The sequence below is a fragment of the Haliotis rubra genome, unplaced genomic scaffold (assembly GCF_003918875.1).
Source record: "Haliotis rubra isolate DU_JTF1 unplaced genomic scaffold, ASM391887v1 Scf99, whole genome shotgun sequence".
Lineage (NCBI taxonomy): Eukaryota > Metazoa > Mollusca > Gastropoda > Lepetellida > Haliotidae > Haliotis > Haliotis rubra.
Genome location: NW_025767734.1, coordinates 1,147,866 through 1,161,623, shown reverse-complemented (window position 1 = coordinate 1,161,623; position 13,758 = coordinate 1,147,866). Strand labels below are relative to the sequence as shown.

The window sequence follows — 13,758 nt, the reverse complement described above, 5'->3', positions numbered from 1 at the left end:
TCAATGTACAAACAGTTAAGCGCACGAGCTGCCTAAAGTATTAGAGAAATAATTAAAAATGTTCTCATTAGAGTGATATTCAATAAATGAAGAAACTTTTATCTACACAAAAGCGTACCACTCCTCAGCCAGAAAATCAATGGTTGGTTGTCGATTGTGCATGTTGAAACAGATTATACACATGGAGCAAAGTATCGCAACACATACGATTTTTAATTATCATATAGCCACTTATATTCATAGCCTAATTATGTTTGTTTGTATGATTAATTTGACCCTTCGGGTGCACCGTACATTGATTTTAGATATACTCGTGATGTGATCAAAGGCGAGCATCAAGTACAATACATGTACCCATCGTTAAGCAAATGTTAAGTGTAAGAAAACTCTGCTTACAGTTCGATAACTCAGAAAATCAATAGTTTTCGTTGTTGATAAGCAAATATGGGGCCTCCTTAACTGACAACTACTGAAATATGGCAAATTATTGGTATGCCAAATGCTATTGTCATTCATCGACTATCAGCCGACTGGCCAGAAAAGAACAGGGAAGTAATGACGCTAAGGGCCGTCAGCGTTCAGGTCGACCGCATAGTGACAACTCATCGGGAGGATACAGCCCTTCTCAGAATCACAAGACTTCACCCCTTCATATAAAGTGGCGTGTTAAAAACAAGTGGCTTCCACGTCATCGCCAACAGAACAGTCCAAAGTCGCCTAAACACCGCCGGGTATAGAACAAGACGACCCATCACACGTCCGTTGTTATCCCCAGAGTACAAAACAGCACGACTACAGACGAGGGTGTTGTACCACATTTAACTGAACATCCTCCGAACACTACTGGCAAACAAGGATAGGTTGAGCACGGACCTGACAATTGACCCGTATTAGCATGTATGAGTGCCGCCCACTGGCGCTTGCCATTGTGAGCGAAGGGGCCCCAGGTTGTCCGCGACTTGCTACACCGACCACGTGAGAGTGTCATGAGCAAGGTTTGTGCAGCTACGCGCGGAAGCAATTTCATCGTCATGTACTGCACGTGCACTAGCCTACATCTGCTCTACCTTTCACAAGCCAAATAGGTTTGCTCATTGCCATGCACCGCCTACTTCTCGTAAACGCGTTCTCTGCGCCGGTCCAAATTATCCTTGTTTGCCAGTAGGATGTCAATGCTAGGTCACATCGTGCATATGTCGTTTGTGGATGTTTTAGGTCAAGAAGCGGTAGCAACTCTACCTTGGTCCACGAGGAAGCCAGACCTCACTCCCATACAGCATGTCTGGGACATTATGGGTCGCTGAAACATTCAGTGGGTAGGAAATGGAATGTTATGAAAGATATATAATTGTAGATGGCGGAGGTTACACCAGATATTGACAGTTTGCTCAGTTATTGATACTTTTGTGATTTATTGAGGATAGTATGCCAGTATCTAGAAGATGACCCACGTATTAACGTCGTACCATCATAGTTATCAGAACTACAAAATGAGTCAATATTGGTCATATTTGCATCTCTGAATAAACTACAATTTTTTGTAAATTGTGAGTTTAGATTTGCTATTTATTTATTCCGTGGGGTCAATTTATTTAGATAGTAAGTTAAATAAAATTCGGATAAGTTCCTTTGCTATGGTTAATGGTAACATATTGATACCATAAAAACGCGGGTTGTTGCTATACCTTTTTCCATGTGTGTATATATTCGCAGTATGATCATGTTCCTAAGCCATGAGGTGAATCCAGGTAGAATGAGCCATGCATGACATAGAGGCTTTCATGGGGGATCAGTCTCATGTGATGTCAGGCCCCGAATGCTCATTCAGTCATGCAGGTGTTTGGGGAGCTCAAGGTCAATTATTTACAGTAGTCATTATGTGCCTGAACGGTTGCTGAATGTGTCGTAAACCAATATTAACTTACGAAACAACTAGGTCTTGAGTCGAGATGAAGTGCTCACAATAGATTTGATTGTAATGATATAACAAAATATTTTATAAAACAAGCCTGAATTATCCCTGGTTCGTTCCCAGAGTCTATACATGTTGATGCTCAACGACGTCAGAATGTCACAATGTCAGTGTTAAGTCTTGAATATACAGCATGTGTATTAGTGATCAACAGCAATCATGGAAAGGCATCGAACACTGAGAATGCAAGAGGACATCGTCGGGAGATGGAGTATATGTGACCCAATCAGAAGCAACATTCACTCCGGTGACTTTGGTCACTTGACAGTCGCCGATGCTGCCTTTGAAAGAGAATGCTCTGCATCCAGGTGTGTTAAAGCATACCACGGAACATTCCGAAGCAGTTGACGTCGTTGTTGTTACATATGGAGTCGACACTACTTGCCCCTGTGTTTGGACGTAGTTAGTTGCTGAAATGAGAAATTGTTTTGGTGTAGGTAAAGATATAAAAATACCAAAAATACACTGCTGTTCATTGGCATAATCAATGTTCCCATTCAGATTTGACATCTCTCTCTCTCGTCTCTCTCTCTCTCTCTCTGTCTCTCTGTCTCTCTCTTTGGCGCATATAACAACTAGATTTCAGACTCAAACACTGGAAACGGAATACATTTCCAGACGATGATACATTTATGGACAAACGTCTTTCCCTCTGACCATCTGGATCATCATTGTAACAATTAAACAGAGGTCAAATGGTCATCTTACCTATGTGTGATGCGTTTACAGATATTTCAGCAAACGACAAACTGGCTGACTTTGAAACAATCAGATGTCGGGCTGAACACCCGGAAGTGCATGTTATAACGAAGGAACTTCCCATCGGCACGCTGCTGGGAGAGGTACCACAGCTGCACGTGTAGGGTGAGCTCGGATCAGAGGAGAAGAGCAGTTTCACCGCAGCATTGTCTGAACGTCGCGCTGCAAAAACAAGTACATGATATCAGGTACCCGAAACGATGATCCGGGTTGGAATTAGTTTTCAGCAACCCATGCTTGACGTAAGAGGCGACTAATGGGATCAAGTGGTCAGAGTCGCTGACGTGGTTCACACATGTCATCGTACCCCATTTGCATTGATCGATGTTCATGATGTTGATCACTGCATTGTCTGGTCCAGACTCGATTATTTACAGACCGCCGGCATATAGCTGGAATATTTCTGAGTGCAGCGTTAAACAACAAACAAACAACAAAAATAGCAAGTACTTGATATTAAGATGAGTGAATTCGAATCAGTTAATGACTGGGTCGGTTTAGGTAGGATGTCAATGACGACATGGTGCGTTCCTGAAATAGTAAATGAAGAAAATAGGCAAACCCGAAACAGGTCGTCAGCATTCTTGTGAATATACATGAAAACACATACCGTGGGTCGTTATCGTTATGTTTCTACATAAACAGGGCTTTTTTAAACTTTTAGAGGAAGGTCAAAGTGAAACATACAAAATGTTTGTTTGTTTAACGCCGCACTCAGACATTAACATGTACGCTCTGTTGAACACGAGAATAGGGTTTGTCACTAAATCGGCTGAATGCGGGATTCGAACACACAGACAGTTGATTCTGGTGCACTCTAAGCCAACTGGTCTATGTAGCAAATGGCTGCGTTTTGAAGACACAAGACACAAAGACCGGACCGAATCTTCCCATAAGTCCATTAAAGGATCCCGTTTATTGTATTGAAACTTACTTGTTTTAGGTTTCTTAAATGCTAAATTAAACACAATGCTAAATTATTTAAAGATAATACTAAGGCCTCAAAATCCTCCAACAATCACGCAAAATTTCGTTGTAGGATTCCGACCATGTCACAAGCACTATGATGCAGGGCGTCCGCGAAGAGGTGAGGATATACCTTGACAGCCGTGACACATGCAACGTCAAGTAAAGTGTTCATCTCCTCAACGGGAACTTTAGCAACCTATTCACTATCTCGAATATGATGACAATGCGGCTAATGTATGAAAGACAAGACCAGCAAAAATCCAGATTACAACTGGTCACCAGCAACCCAAATGGGATCGGGTGATCAGCCTCACTGACGTGGTTGGTGCTTGTCATCGTATCCCGATTGCGAATATCAATGCTCACTGGATTGCCTGGTCCACACTAGTGTGTTCCAATTAATTTAAATAATCGAAGATTGGTCGCAGTGATCAAACGACCAAGCAATCGATCACATTTTCTCATAATCGAACATAAACGATTTTGGAACTACTGGTTTAGTCTTTGAAATACTTGACAATGGAACATATCGTTGAAGTTGTCAGGGCCTGAAAACGTGTTTAATTCTTAGAAAACTCACTTCACTAACTGAAAAACCATGACTGAATATTTATTGAAGACTCCGGGAAGTTTATGTTCATGATATATTAGTCATCACTTTTAAGTAGCAAGTTGCATCATGTTATACATATTATCTGCAATAACAACCTGGATAGGAAAATCTGAAAAATGACGCTAACCAATTTTTGTCGATGATTGTTCGTTGGTAATGAAGCAATCATCAATAGTGAGATTTCAACCAATTCCCAACACTAGTCCACACTCGATTATTTATCGACCTTCCATATATATACTTGGACAATTGCAGAGTGCGAAGTTAAACAAACAAACAAACAAACAAACAAACAAAACACAGGTACATAAGGTAACAGTAAAGGGAGTACAAACATTCGTCAAACGTTGGTCCAGCAAAGATGGTGATGGTGTTGACCACATAGTAACCATGGAGATCGACCAGAATGTAAGAATAAGACGCTGTTTTTGAAGACATCCATCCTGTGGTGACATTTCCATCCACAGCATTCTCAGCCAGAAACGTCGCCGAATATTCCGTTGACGCTGACGCCGTGAGGCCATTCAACTCGAAACCTGTAAGGAATGCACATTCAAAACATCATACCCTCGTCAGATCACAGATTCATAATATATTTTACGAATGACGTTTTCACGTCATATATATCATGCAAATCGGTAATAATTAACATTCACTGAAAGGTATTTTATGGTTTCAATGTAAAAACAATGGTTTGAAAAACCAATGATATGAACTGAACCATTTGATCAAAATTTGTATTGATGTTTATGCATTAAATATACTAAATATGATAATTTGTTCATACCGCATATTGATAGTAAATTGTAAATGCATTAAGTGTATAAATTCGGAAGTTTAATCAATATATTTCTTGTTAATTGTCTGTAATTAATAGGCTGAATGATAATAGAATGTCAAACTACGATTACACTAAATTGTGTTATTTGAGACCTTTGTGGTTACATGACAAATCGCAATAATAGATTTGGGGCAAGATTTCCATTGTTTTGCATTATAAAAATACTTCCCATAAAAGGTTTAGACTCACTAGTGTAAATGTAGCCACTTACTTCAGGCAACTGTTCTAAACTTTGCAAAATATTTCATACGGTTTAAGGGTACTGTTTACACATGAACTGATGTATTGTTAAGCAAATTCGTAACGTTGAAAAGATTATTGTCATGAGTTCAGTAAATTATAAAAATCAGTGAAAATTGGCGAATACTTAAAACTTTACATCGAAACGCAGCGGTTTACATGCACGATATATGCAAATGCTTTTCATCAATTTGATGCATGATCCTCGTGCAGTTCATCTGCATACAGTTTGCAGTTGGTTCCCCTATGTTAGTGGAGAAATCAATCTTCGATGTAACCATATGTATATACATAACATATAGTGGGTGTTTTAAGTGAGTTTAAACTTTTGATGGGAAGTATATGAAACGTTAGCCCAGGGGAATGCCCCAGTCCTGGATATTCCCCGAATCCAATGGACGTACAATATATTTCAAATTAAATGGAACAGCAGTGATGACACCAGGTGTTTTCGGAAAGGGTAAGCATGTCCTGCCCTTCCAATAACATTTGCCCTTGCAACATTTGCATAAAAGACAGTGTTTGTTTCTCAAATTCATAGAGTTGAATTCTTGCAGTAAACTCTTTAAAACATGAAAATCATGGTCGACACTGGATAGTCAGAAAGTGTATGCTCTTATTATCCCAAGCAACGCGTTTTTACGGAGCAGATCATAAAAGCCGTTTAATATGTCTTCAACACTCTTTGCGCATAGATAGGTCTGGTAGTGAACTAATGCCCTTCGGTTGTTTGGGATTTCTGAATAAAATATTTTTTTGCGTTTCCATGGCGACAAGTTTGACTTCGACTGAAATTAGTCCTGTTTTCCGGTGAAGAACTTTAAAACCGTTTAATGTTTCTTCACCAAATTTGGCACATAGATAGATCTGGCTGTGAACTGATGTCGTTTGATAGTTTGGGGTTTCTGAGTTAAATATTTTTTGCATTTTCATGGCAACAAGTTTTACTTTGATTGACATTGGTGGTAGTGCTCCTTACCGGAGACTCAGACAGTTTATTGTTGATACAAGCATGCTAGTTTATGAAAAGTTTACATATGTATATTCTGGTTAGATCAATGTGAAGAACAATGTAACACTTGACACAGTCATAACTGGCCGACGTATTCATGAAGAGTATTTTACCACTGCGGGGGATATTGATAACTTTGTCTTCTTGTTAACATTTGTAATGTGTTTCACATGTTTCGTTACCTTCAGAAAAGTCCTGATGAATTACTGGCTTTGGATATATATAATATATACATAACGTAAGTGCAAAATACATCCATTTTTGATAATCATCAGAAACAAGTTCCGTTTGGTGTGAAGAGAAAAAAACATGCACACAGCGAAGAAGTGAATTGATTCCTCAACGTTGCAAATTTAAACACGCACTGAATGTTCGGCTTAAACAAACCTGTAGACTGAGCTCGTCGCATTATTTGCTTGTCGAGTCGAATGTTGTGTGTTCGTGCCAACCTCCGGGTGAGTGGATAAGTGAAAATCTCACAGCCTTTCGTTTTTTACATTATATTTAGAAATGTAAAAATGTGGAATTGGTAGGACACGTCCTACCAGATGTATGCATCGTATGCTTATAGTTAACATTTTTGGCGTCAGTTTAATTGCTTGTTTGTTTATTGTTTAACGCCGAACGCAGAGCAATATTCACGCTGAAAATATTCTAGTCGAGAACAGACAATCCAGTGAAAGTTTGATTCGATGACAGGCATAAATCAAGTTAGCGAGCAAGACCACCCGATCCTGTTAGCCGCCTCATGGGTTGCTTAAGACAAATTCCTAACCGGGATCTTCACGGGTATCGCCCAAATCAAATTGCGATATTCCTCTGCATATGTTGCAGTTTCTTCAGTTCCCAGTACAACCCACTGCCAATTTTCTGAAGTGCCGAAGTTTACCGTTGCATATGGTTTCTGTTCACATCAACACTCCGTTGTGGGTAATATGCTTTTCTTTGATGTCCGTAAATTACTTTCGGCACCTTTCCTTGTAAACATTGGATGTGTTTAAAGCAAGATTTCGTATCGTGTAGTGGTGTTCTGATTAATTGAAATAATCGAGGATCGGTCGCAGTGACCAAATGACCAAGCAATCGATCACATTTTCTCATAATTGAAGACAAAAAGTTTGGAACTACTGTTTTAGTGTTTGAAACACTTGACGATGGAACATATATCTTCGAAGTTGTCAGGGTCTGAAAACGTGTTGAATTCTTACAAAACTCACTTCACTTACTGAAAAGTCATGACTCAGTATTTCTGGAAGACTCTGGGAAGTTTATGTTCATGATACATTAGTCATCACTTTAAAGGAGCAAGTTGCATCATTTTACATTGGAATTGAAAGTTGCGCGGTTTTTAAATGAAACAGAAAACAGAAAACCACATGTTTTTTTCTCTATCGTTATCTGCACTAAAAGCCTGAACAGGAAAATCAGTAAAATGACGCTAACAATATTGTTTTCGATGACTGCTCGTTGGTAACGAACCAATCATTAGTTGTGAGATTTCAACCTGTTCTCATCACTAGCATATTGGCTATGTTTACATGTATCTAAAAAAGTAACACTCTTTTACGTCCATAATTTGCAAATAGCACATGTACATGTCGAAAACACATATGTGACGAACCAGAAGTGTATCGTTCAGATTTCATTCATGTAATATCATCGTCGCCATCGTCTCCAAATTGTATAGCTCGATGCTCATTGTGTTAATCACTGGATTGTTCAGATTCAACTATTTATAAACTGTCGTTTTCGGGCTTGAATATTGCTGATTGCTTTGTTAAATAACAAACAAACACATTCGCATATTTTTATACTTGAACACATCATGCTCCTGATTGGCCATCGTCACGATATGGCTGAAATATTGCCGATGTGACGTTAAATTTTAACTCACTCACTTGTGATTCGCTAAGACATCGTTATAGACCAGCAAATAAATAAGTATGCCGATGAAGGTATTATATGATCTGTGCAGTATCATTACTTGTATGTGGGATTTACCCTATCGGGACAGTGAGTGAGTGAGTGAGTGAGTGAGTTTAGTTTTACGCCGCATTCCAGCTATATAGCGGCAGTCTGTAAATAATCGAGTCTGGACCAGACAGTCCAGTGATCAACAGCATGAACATCGATCTACGCAGTCGGGATACGATGACATGTGTCAACTCAGTCAGCGAGCCTGACCACCCAATCCCGTTAGTCGCCTCTTAGGACAAGTATGGGTTACTGAAGATCAATATTCTAACTCGGATCGTCACTGGTCTATCGGGACAGACTTATCACTGTGTACTGTTAAAGTGGTTTTCGATCATTCATTCATTCACTCAACATCCTGGATGAAAGTATTTAGCAGGATCGTTCTATCTTACGTTTCAACGAAGTAATTCTATTGAACCTCAGTGTCATGCATTTGCCGTCATTAATGTCTGGTAAACATTGAATAAAAAAAGTAATACTATCAATTATTTCAGTGCGCCTGATTGATCAGTCGGGTCGAGGCGTGTTAACTGAATCAGTTGGTCTTTTTGTATGGCGGGATGTTAGTAAACATCGGCATCTTTTCTCCGTTGGAAATTTATTAGCAACCGTTAAAATTTATCGATTTCTGCTGAGAGGTAATGAAAAAACACAGATGCATATTGAATTTTAATCAAACATATGTTGGCGATCAATGCTTGGTGCATTGAAAAGTGTCGCAATTTAATATCATCCTGGAAGAACATGTAAATACATTGGTTACGTTAGTGTACAAAATGTCCACCTCCAGGTTTCAGTTAACGATCCATCATACGATAAATTTGCATTTGGTAATCTCGGGCAGCTAATCAGCTTTTCTTTAATGCTGTGGCAATGTTTGAGATACTGGATGAAATCGTTGCTAAGCGTCATGGCGTTCTAACATTGCTTTTTAGGATATAAAGCATGATCTTATCTTGAGATCATCTCTTAAAATTCAAATTGCATTGGTTACGATCAAACACAGCCGAAGAAAATATTATGGCATATCTGAAGATACGTAATTGCTTTCGATGATTAAATTAAGTATTTAAACAAAACTAACTCTGTTCTTTGCTTTCTATTTGCAGAGTGACTAAGGTGAACGATTAACTCGTTTCCGAATCCTGAGAGATGAGTGAGTGAGTGAGTTTAGTTTTACGCCGCTTTTAGCAATATTCCAGCAATATCACTGCGGGGGGCACCAGAAATGGGCTTCAAACATTGTACCCATGTGAGGAATCGAACCAGGGTCTTCGGCGTGACGAGCGAACGCTTTAACCACTAGACTACCTCACAGCGCCCCGGAAGATGAAGACGTGGTTTAAAGAAACAAACAACTCAGCTAAAAGCTCGTGATAGCTTCACATTTATAACATTGTGTTTTATTAAGCAGCCTCGTCTCGATATGACTGAACTATTGCCGATGTGACGTCCACACGGAGCTCACTCGCCATTAAGCAGCCTCGTCTCGATATCACTGAACTATTGCCGATGTGACGTCACACGGAGCTCACTCGCCATTAAGCAGCCCGATTTGTGCGATAATGAATGTGTAACAATTCATTTGAAATGAAATTCATAAGAAACATATTGAAACTACACTGTTTAAGCAATAGGTTACGTTTCCGAGGTATGCCGATGAAGTATTCGTATAGTTCACGGAAATGCACAGAGTGCTAAAAACGAAATGCATTATATCATAATCGTTTGCATAAAAATGATAACGCAATGAAAACAAACACCTACCTAGATATGCGCCTGTTAGGCGTTCGTGGAAAATATATCCACAAGGCACAGTACTTAATGCTAATTAAAACGATAGTTATGAGTGAGTGAGTTTGGTTTTACGCCGCTTTTAGTAATATTCCTGCAATATCAGGGCGGGGGAAACCAGAAATGTGTTTCACGAAATGTACCCAACGATAGTTATGCGGGCTGAGAAATAATATTCTGTTAATGGAGATTTTCCAAGAGGCAGTGCTTTATTGCTCCAAAGGCATTTGATGCTTCATGATAAACTGTCTAACAATGATATTTCTGAGGATGCCATTGATGGTTTTATGTCTGAACGGTAAATCAGTGTCAGTGTGTGACGTGTGTTAAGGGTTAACCCTACTAATTTCGTCTTATTGCAAAGCGGGTATATGCACGTCATGAACGTTTTCTGCTGTCCAAAGGCATATATAAATTCTGTAATTTAGAATATGTTAGAATTTGTTCTCTTTGCGAATGAAATCATAAATGTGGCGGACATAATAATCTGTATAGACAGATTACAAAACAAAAACAATTGTTGTGATCTCGCAGTATCGACTATGTGGAGTTGTCTGGTGACAGCCAGCGGTGGCTATACAATGCAACGACTGGATTCAAATTTGACGCGTGTTCCCTTCAGCCCAGCAGATTCCACTGCTCCCTGACAAGGGACAGGTAACCCCACACCATCACCAACGCCATCACCCCCCGAGGGGACTGTCGGACGAGTGTTAGACGTGCATGTCGTGAATCCTTGCCATCAGACCCGAATACGCCCGCCTGTGTCACGAAGAAGGATCTCTTCTCGGATCTTTATTCATGTTCTCAGGATCCAGCCATGTCTTACCAAACGGTCCATGCAATGGCGATCCTTCTCCCTCCGAGTTCAACCTGCTGATTTGCGTAGGTGTTTGTGGTAAAATATCGGAGACTCGATCATCGCGTGATTATGTCACATTAGAGCCTCCAATAACTGACGATCGTCTATCCTTATGACCCTGTCGTCGTCGTCGTCGTCTGTGCATGTGCGTGTGCGTGCGCGTGTGCGTGCGCGTGCATCTGTTTACTACCTATGGTGGTGTAGTAGGATAGCTTGTCTCATTATATTTGGGACCGCCTCCGTGGTGTAGTGGTTAGAGCGTCCGCCCGGAGAGCGGAAGGTCGCGGGTTCGATGTGTCTGAGTGGGGTATTTCTGCTTCACTGCGGCATGGTATCTCAGTGGGCTAGCACTATAAAACCAGCTTCAGTCTGGGCTAGTACAAGCAGCCGCACATACACTTACACACACGCATGCACGTCGTCATATGAGCGAAATATTCTCAAGCACGACGTTTAACCCAATTTCACCTCACCTCACCTCATTATATTTGGAGACATATGAGGTTTTACTGTTATCAGGTGACGGTGTTTAATGTATTCATATGACTATGTAACTAAAAATACAGCTTCCATTGGTACGGGGTTATTGTTTAACAGTGAGGATGTCTGTAGTCAGCTTAACAAAGCTGGGCATACGTTTTGTTGTCGATTTGGTGGTGAAATCATAAATGGTTAAGTACATGTCAATTATGTCACTTTTGGGAATATTTACATCACTAAGGAAGTGAAACTGTTCTCTCTGGCTCAAGTTTATCACGAAGTGATTAAACCTGTAAAAAACGGGTTTGATATTGATCTTCAGCAACCAGTGTGCAAAATAGCCACTGGCCCGATAGCCCGTGGCTAGTAAAAATCCAGTCGGGCCAGCATAACTCCACAGTCACTGGCCCGTCTGGCTTGTGAATTTTCATGGGGTCATTTCGTAAATGTATCACTCTCTCCGACTTGTTGTATAATGCACTTTCAAATCGTGCAAGATAATGGCCTGATAGAAATGTTCATCATTTTGCAGCTTAACGATGAAACCCGTGTCACGCCAACAATATCTATTCTCATCTATTTTGTAATCTTTTGCTTAGTTTCTACATTCAAATGTCGGGCTACTGTAGTGAATTATTTTGTGGCTATCAAAATTTAGGAACTATTTCGCACACTGTCAGAAACCCGTGCTTGTCGTGAGAGGCGGGTGGTCAGGCTCGCCGACGTGGTTGTCACCGTTTCAGAATTTACATCGTTGCTCATGATGTTGATCACTGGATTGCCTGGTCCAGACGCGATTATTTGCAGACAGCTTAGAGCCCCATCACCGTCAGTACAGGATTGTCAACGCAGGACTTACGTGCTCCGTCATAAAATAACGGTGATTTGTTTCCTGACCGACGCTGAATAATTAACACACACACAAGCGTTGTGTGTTCTTTTAAGAGATAGTCAAATTGGTCAACATGTTTTGTCGTAGAAGACTAAATATATGTTTAGGATAATTCGCGAGTCTATTTTAGGCCTAATGTGTACGCAGAATTCTGACAACATCTCTGGTCAATTGTTTTGCAGTGTTGAAATCACAACCTTCCCCTGGCTTGTGTATAAAGCTTGATAATTAAGCAAAATATTCCCCTAATCATTGTTCTCGATTTATAGATTGTTAACCAAAATAAACTTAACCTGGCAGTCTCTTATCAACTATCCACAGCAGTTTATAGGCCTAAAGACACGAAAAGCCTTAAAGAGACACTGGCAAAGCAAATATTTATCAGGGTGTTATATCATGGGATCCTTCCTCAAATCCAGTAAACTTAAAAGTTTTCAGTTTTCTTGCAATATTTAAATTCTTTATCCATGGGTTTCGAGCAGAAAGTGGGAACAACGGCATCTGCAAGATTCGAAATCGAAATGAAAAATCGAAATCTGACTTTTCACGCTGTGAAAGATTTTTTATAAAAATATGAATGCCAGTGAACAAACAGTCTCGATCAAGCGTAAAATCCAAATCAGCTATCGAAAAAATATTAATGCGACAACACCAAGCGTTCGTGGAAAGCGTAAAGATGTCCTGCCCGGTACATACCACTCTCACACGTTGGGTTTGTGAAAGTACGGAAAGTGACTAGAAAATGCCTTTACTTGTTTTGTTGAAGCTAAAAACTTTAGTTATCAATTACGCCTACTGTATGCAATTGTAGAAAGTTTCGCTTCATTGCTCAATGTAAAGAAAGGCGTTGAGAAATATTTTCATTTCACTCATATGCTTACATAAACCCCCGTCTTACCTTCAGAGAGGCGAGAGAAGAGTATGAACAGTCCAGCCATGTAAGGTGACATCCCGCTGCAGCTCTAGAAAACCTCCGAGTGCTTCAAACTTAGAGACTGCAACTTGTCAGACGTTAGACGTAAACAATCAAACATCCTTGAGAGTTTCGATTATTTCTGACCCACTTGATACGTGTAAGAGAAATCAATATTTTTCACGACCCGCCTTATCAAATAATGTAATCTTTTCGAGCATAAGTTTCGATTTTAACCTCATCGATTAAACACTCCATGTAAATGTTCATCCTTTTAGTGGAAATGCTGTATTGAAGTTCTGGAGAACCTGCATTATAGTAGAATAATAGAGGACTTTGCCAAAATACTTCAGAACCATAATGTACGTCAAACTTAAAACACATTAGAAGGCATTAAAGACTAGTTCGGCAAAGAGTGACTTGATTTTACATTT

At 39.9% G+C, this 13,758-nt stretch overlaps 1 protein-coding gene across 1 annotated transcript; it reads right to left on the bottom strand.

The window, feature by feature from the left end:
- Positions 1 to 1,112: 1,112 nt before the first annotated feature.
- Positions 1,113 to 13,503, bottom strand: LOC124265654. The gene is made up of 4 exons (XM_046700450.1): positions 13,310 to 13,503; positions 4,649 to 4,849; positions 2,681 to 2,893; positions 1,113 to 2,382 (listed from the first exon to the last, which is right to left on the bottom strand). Exons 1-4 carry the CDS (start codon positions 13,359 to 13,361, stop codon positions 2,120 to 2,122), a joined length of 729 nt encoding a protein of 242 aa, XP_046556406.1. The 5' UTR covers positions 13,362 to 13,503; the 3' UTR covers positions 1,113 to 2,119.
- Positions 13,504 to 13,758: the final 255 nt, after the last annotated feature.

Bases quoted from the DNA above. Each gene is read 5' to 3' on its own strand.
- LOC124265654 (XM_046700450.1), bottom strand. From the start codon at position 13,361: ATGTCACCTTACATGGCTGGACTGTTCATACTCTTCTCTCGCCTCTCT. The intron at 4,850-13,309 runs GTAAGACGGGGG...CATTCCTTACAG, and splicing joins CTTCTCTCGCCTCTCTGAAG to GTTTCGAGTTGAATGGCCTC. The intron at 2,894-4,648 runs GTTTGTACTCCC...TTGTTTTTGCAG, and splicing joins TGGACCAACGTTTGACGAAT to CGCGACGTTCAGACAATGCT.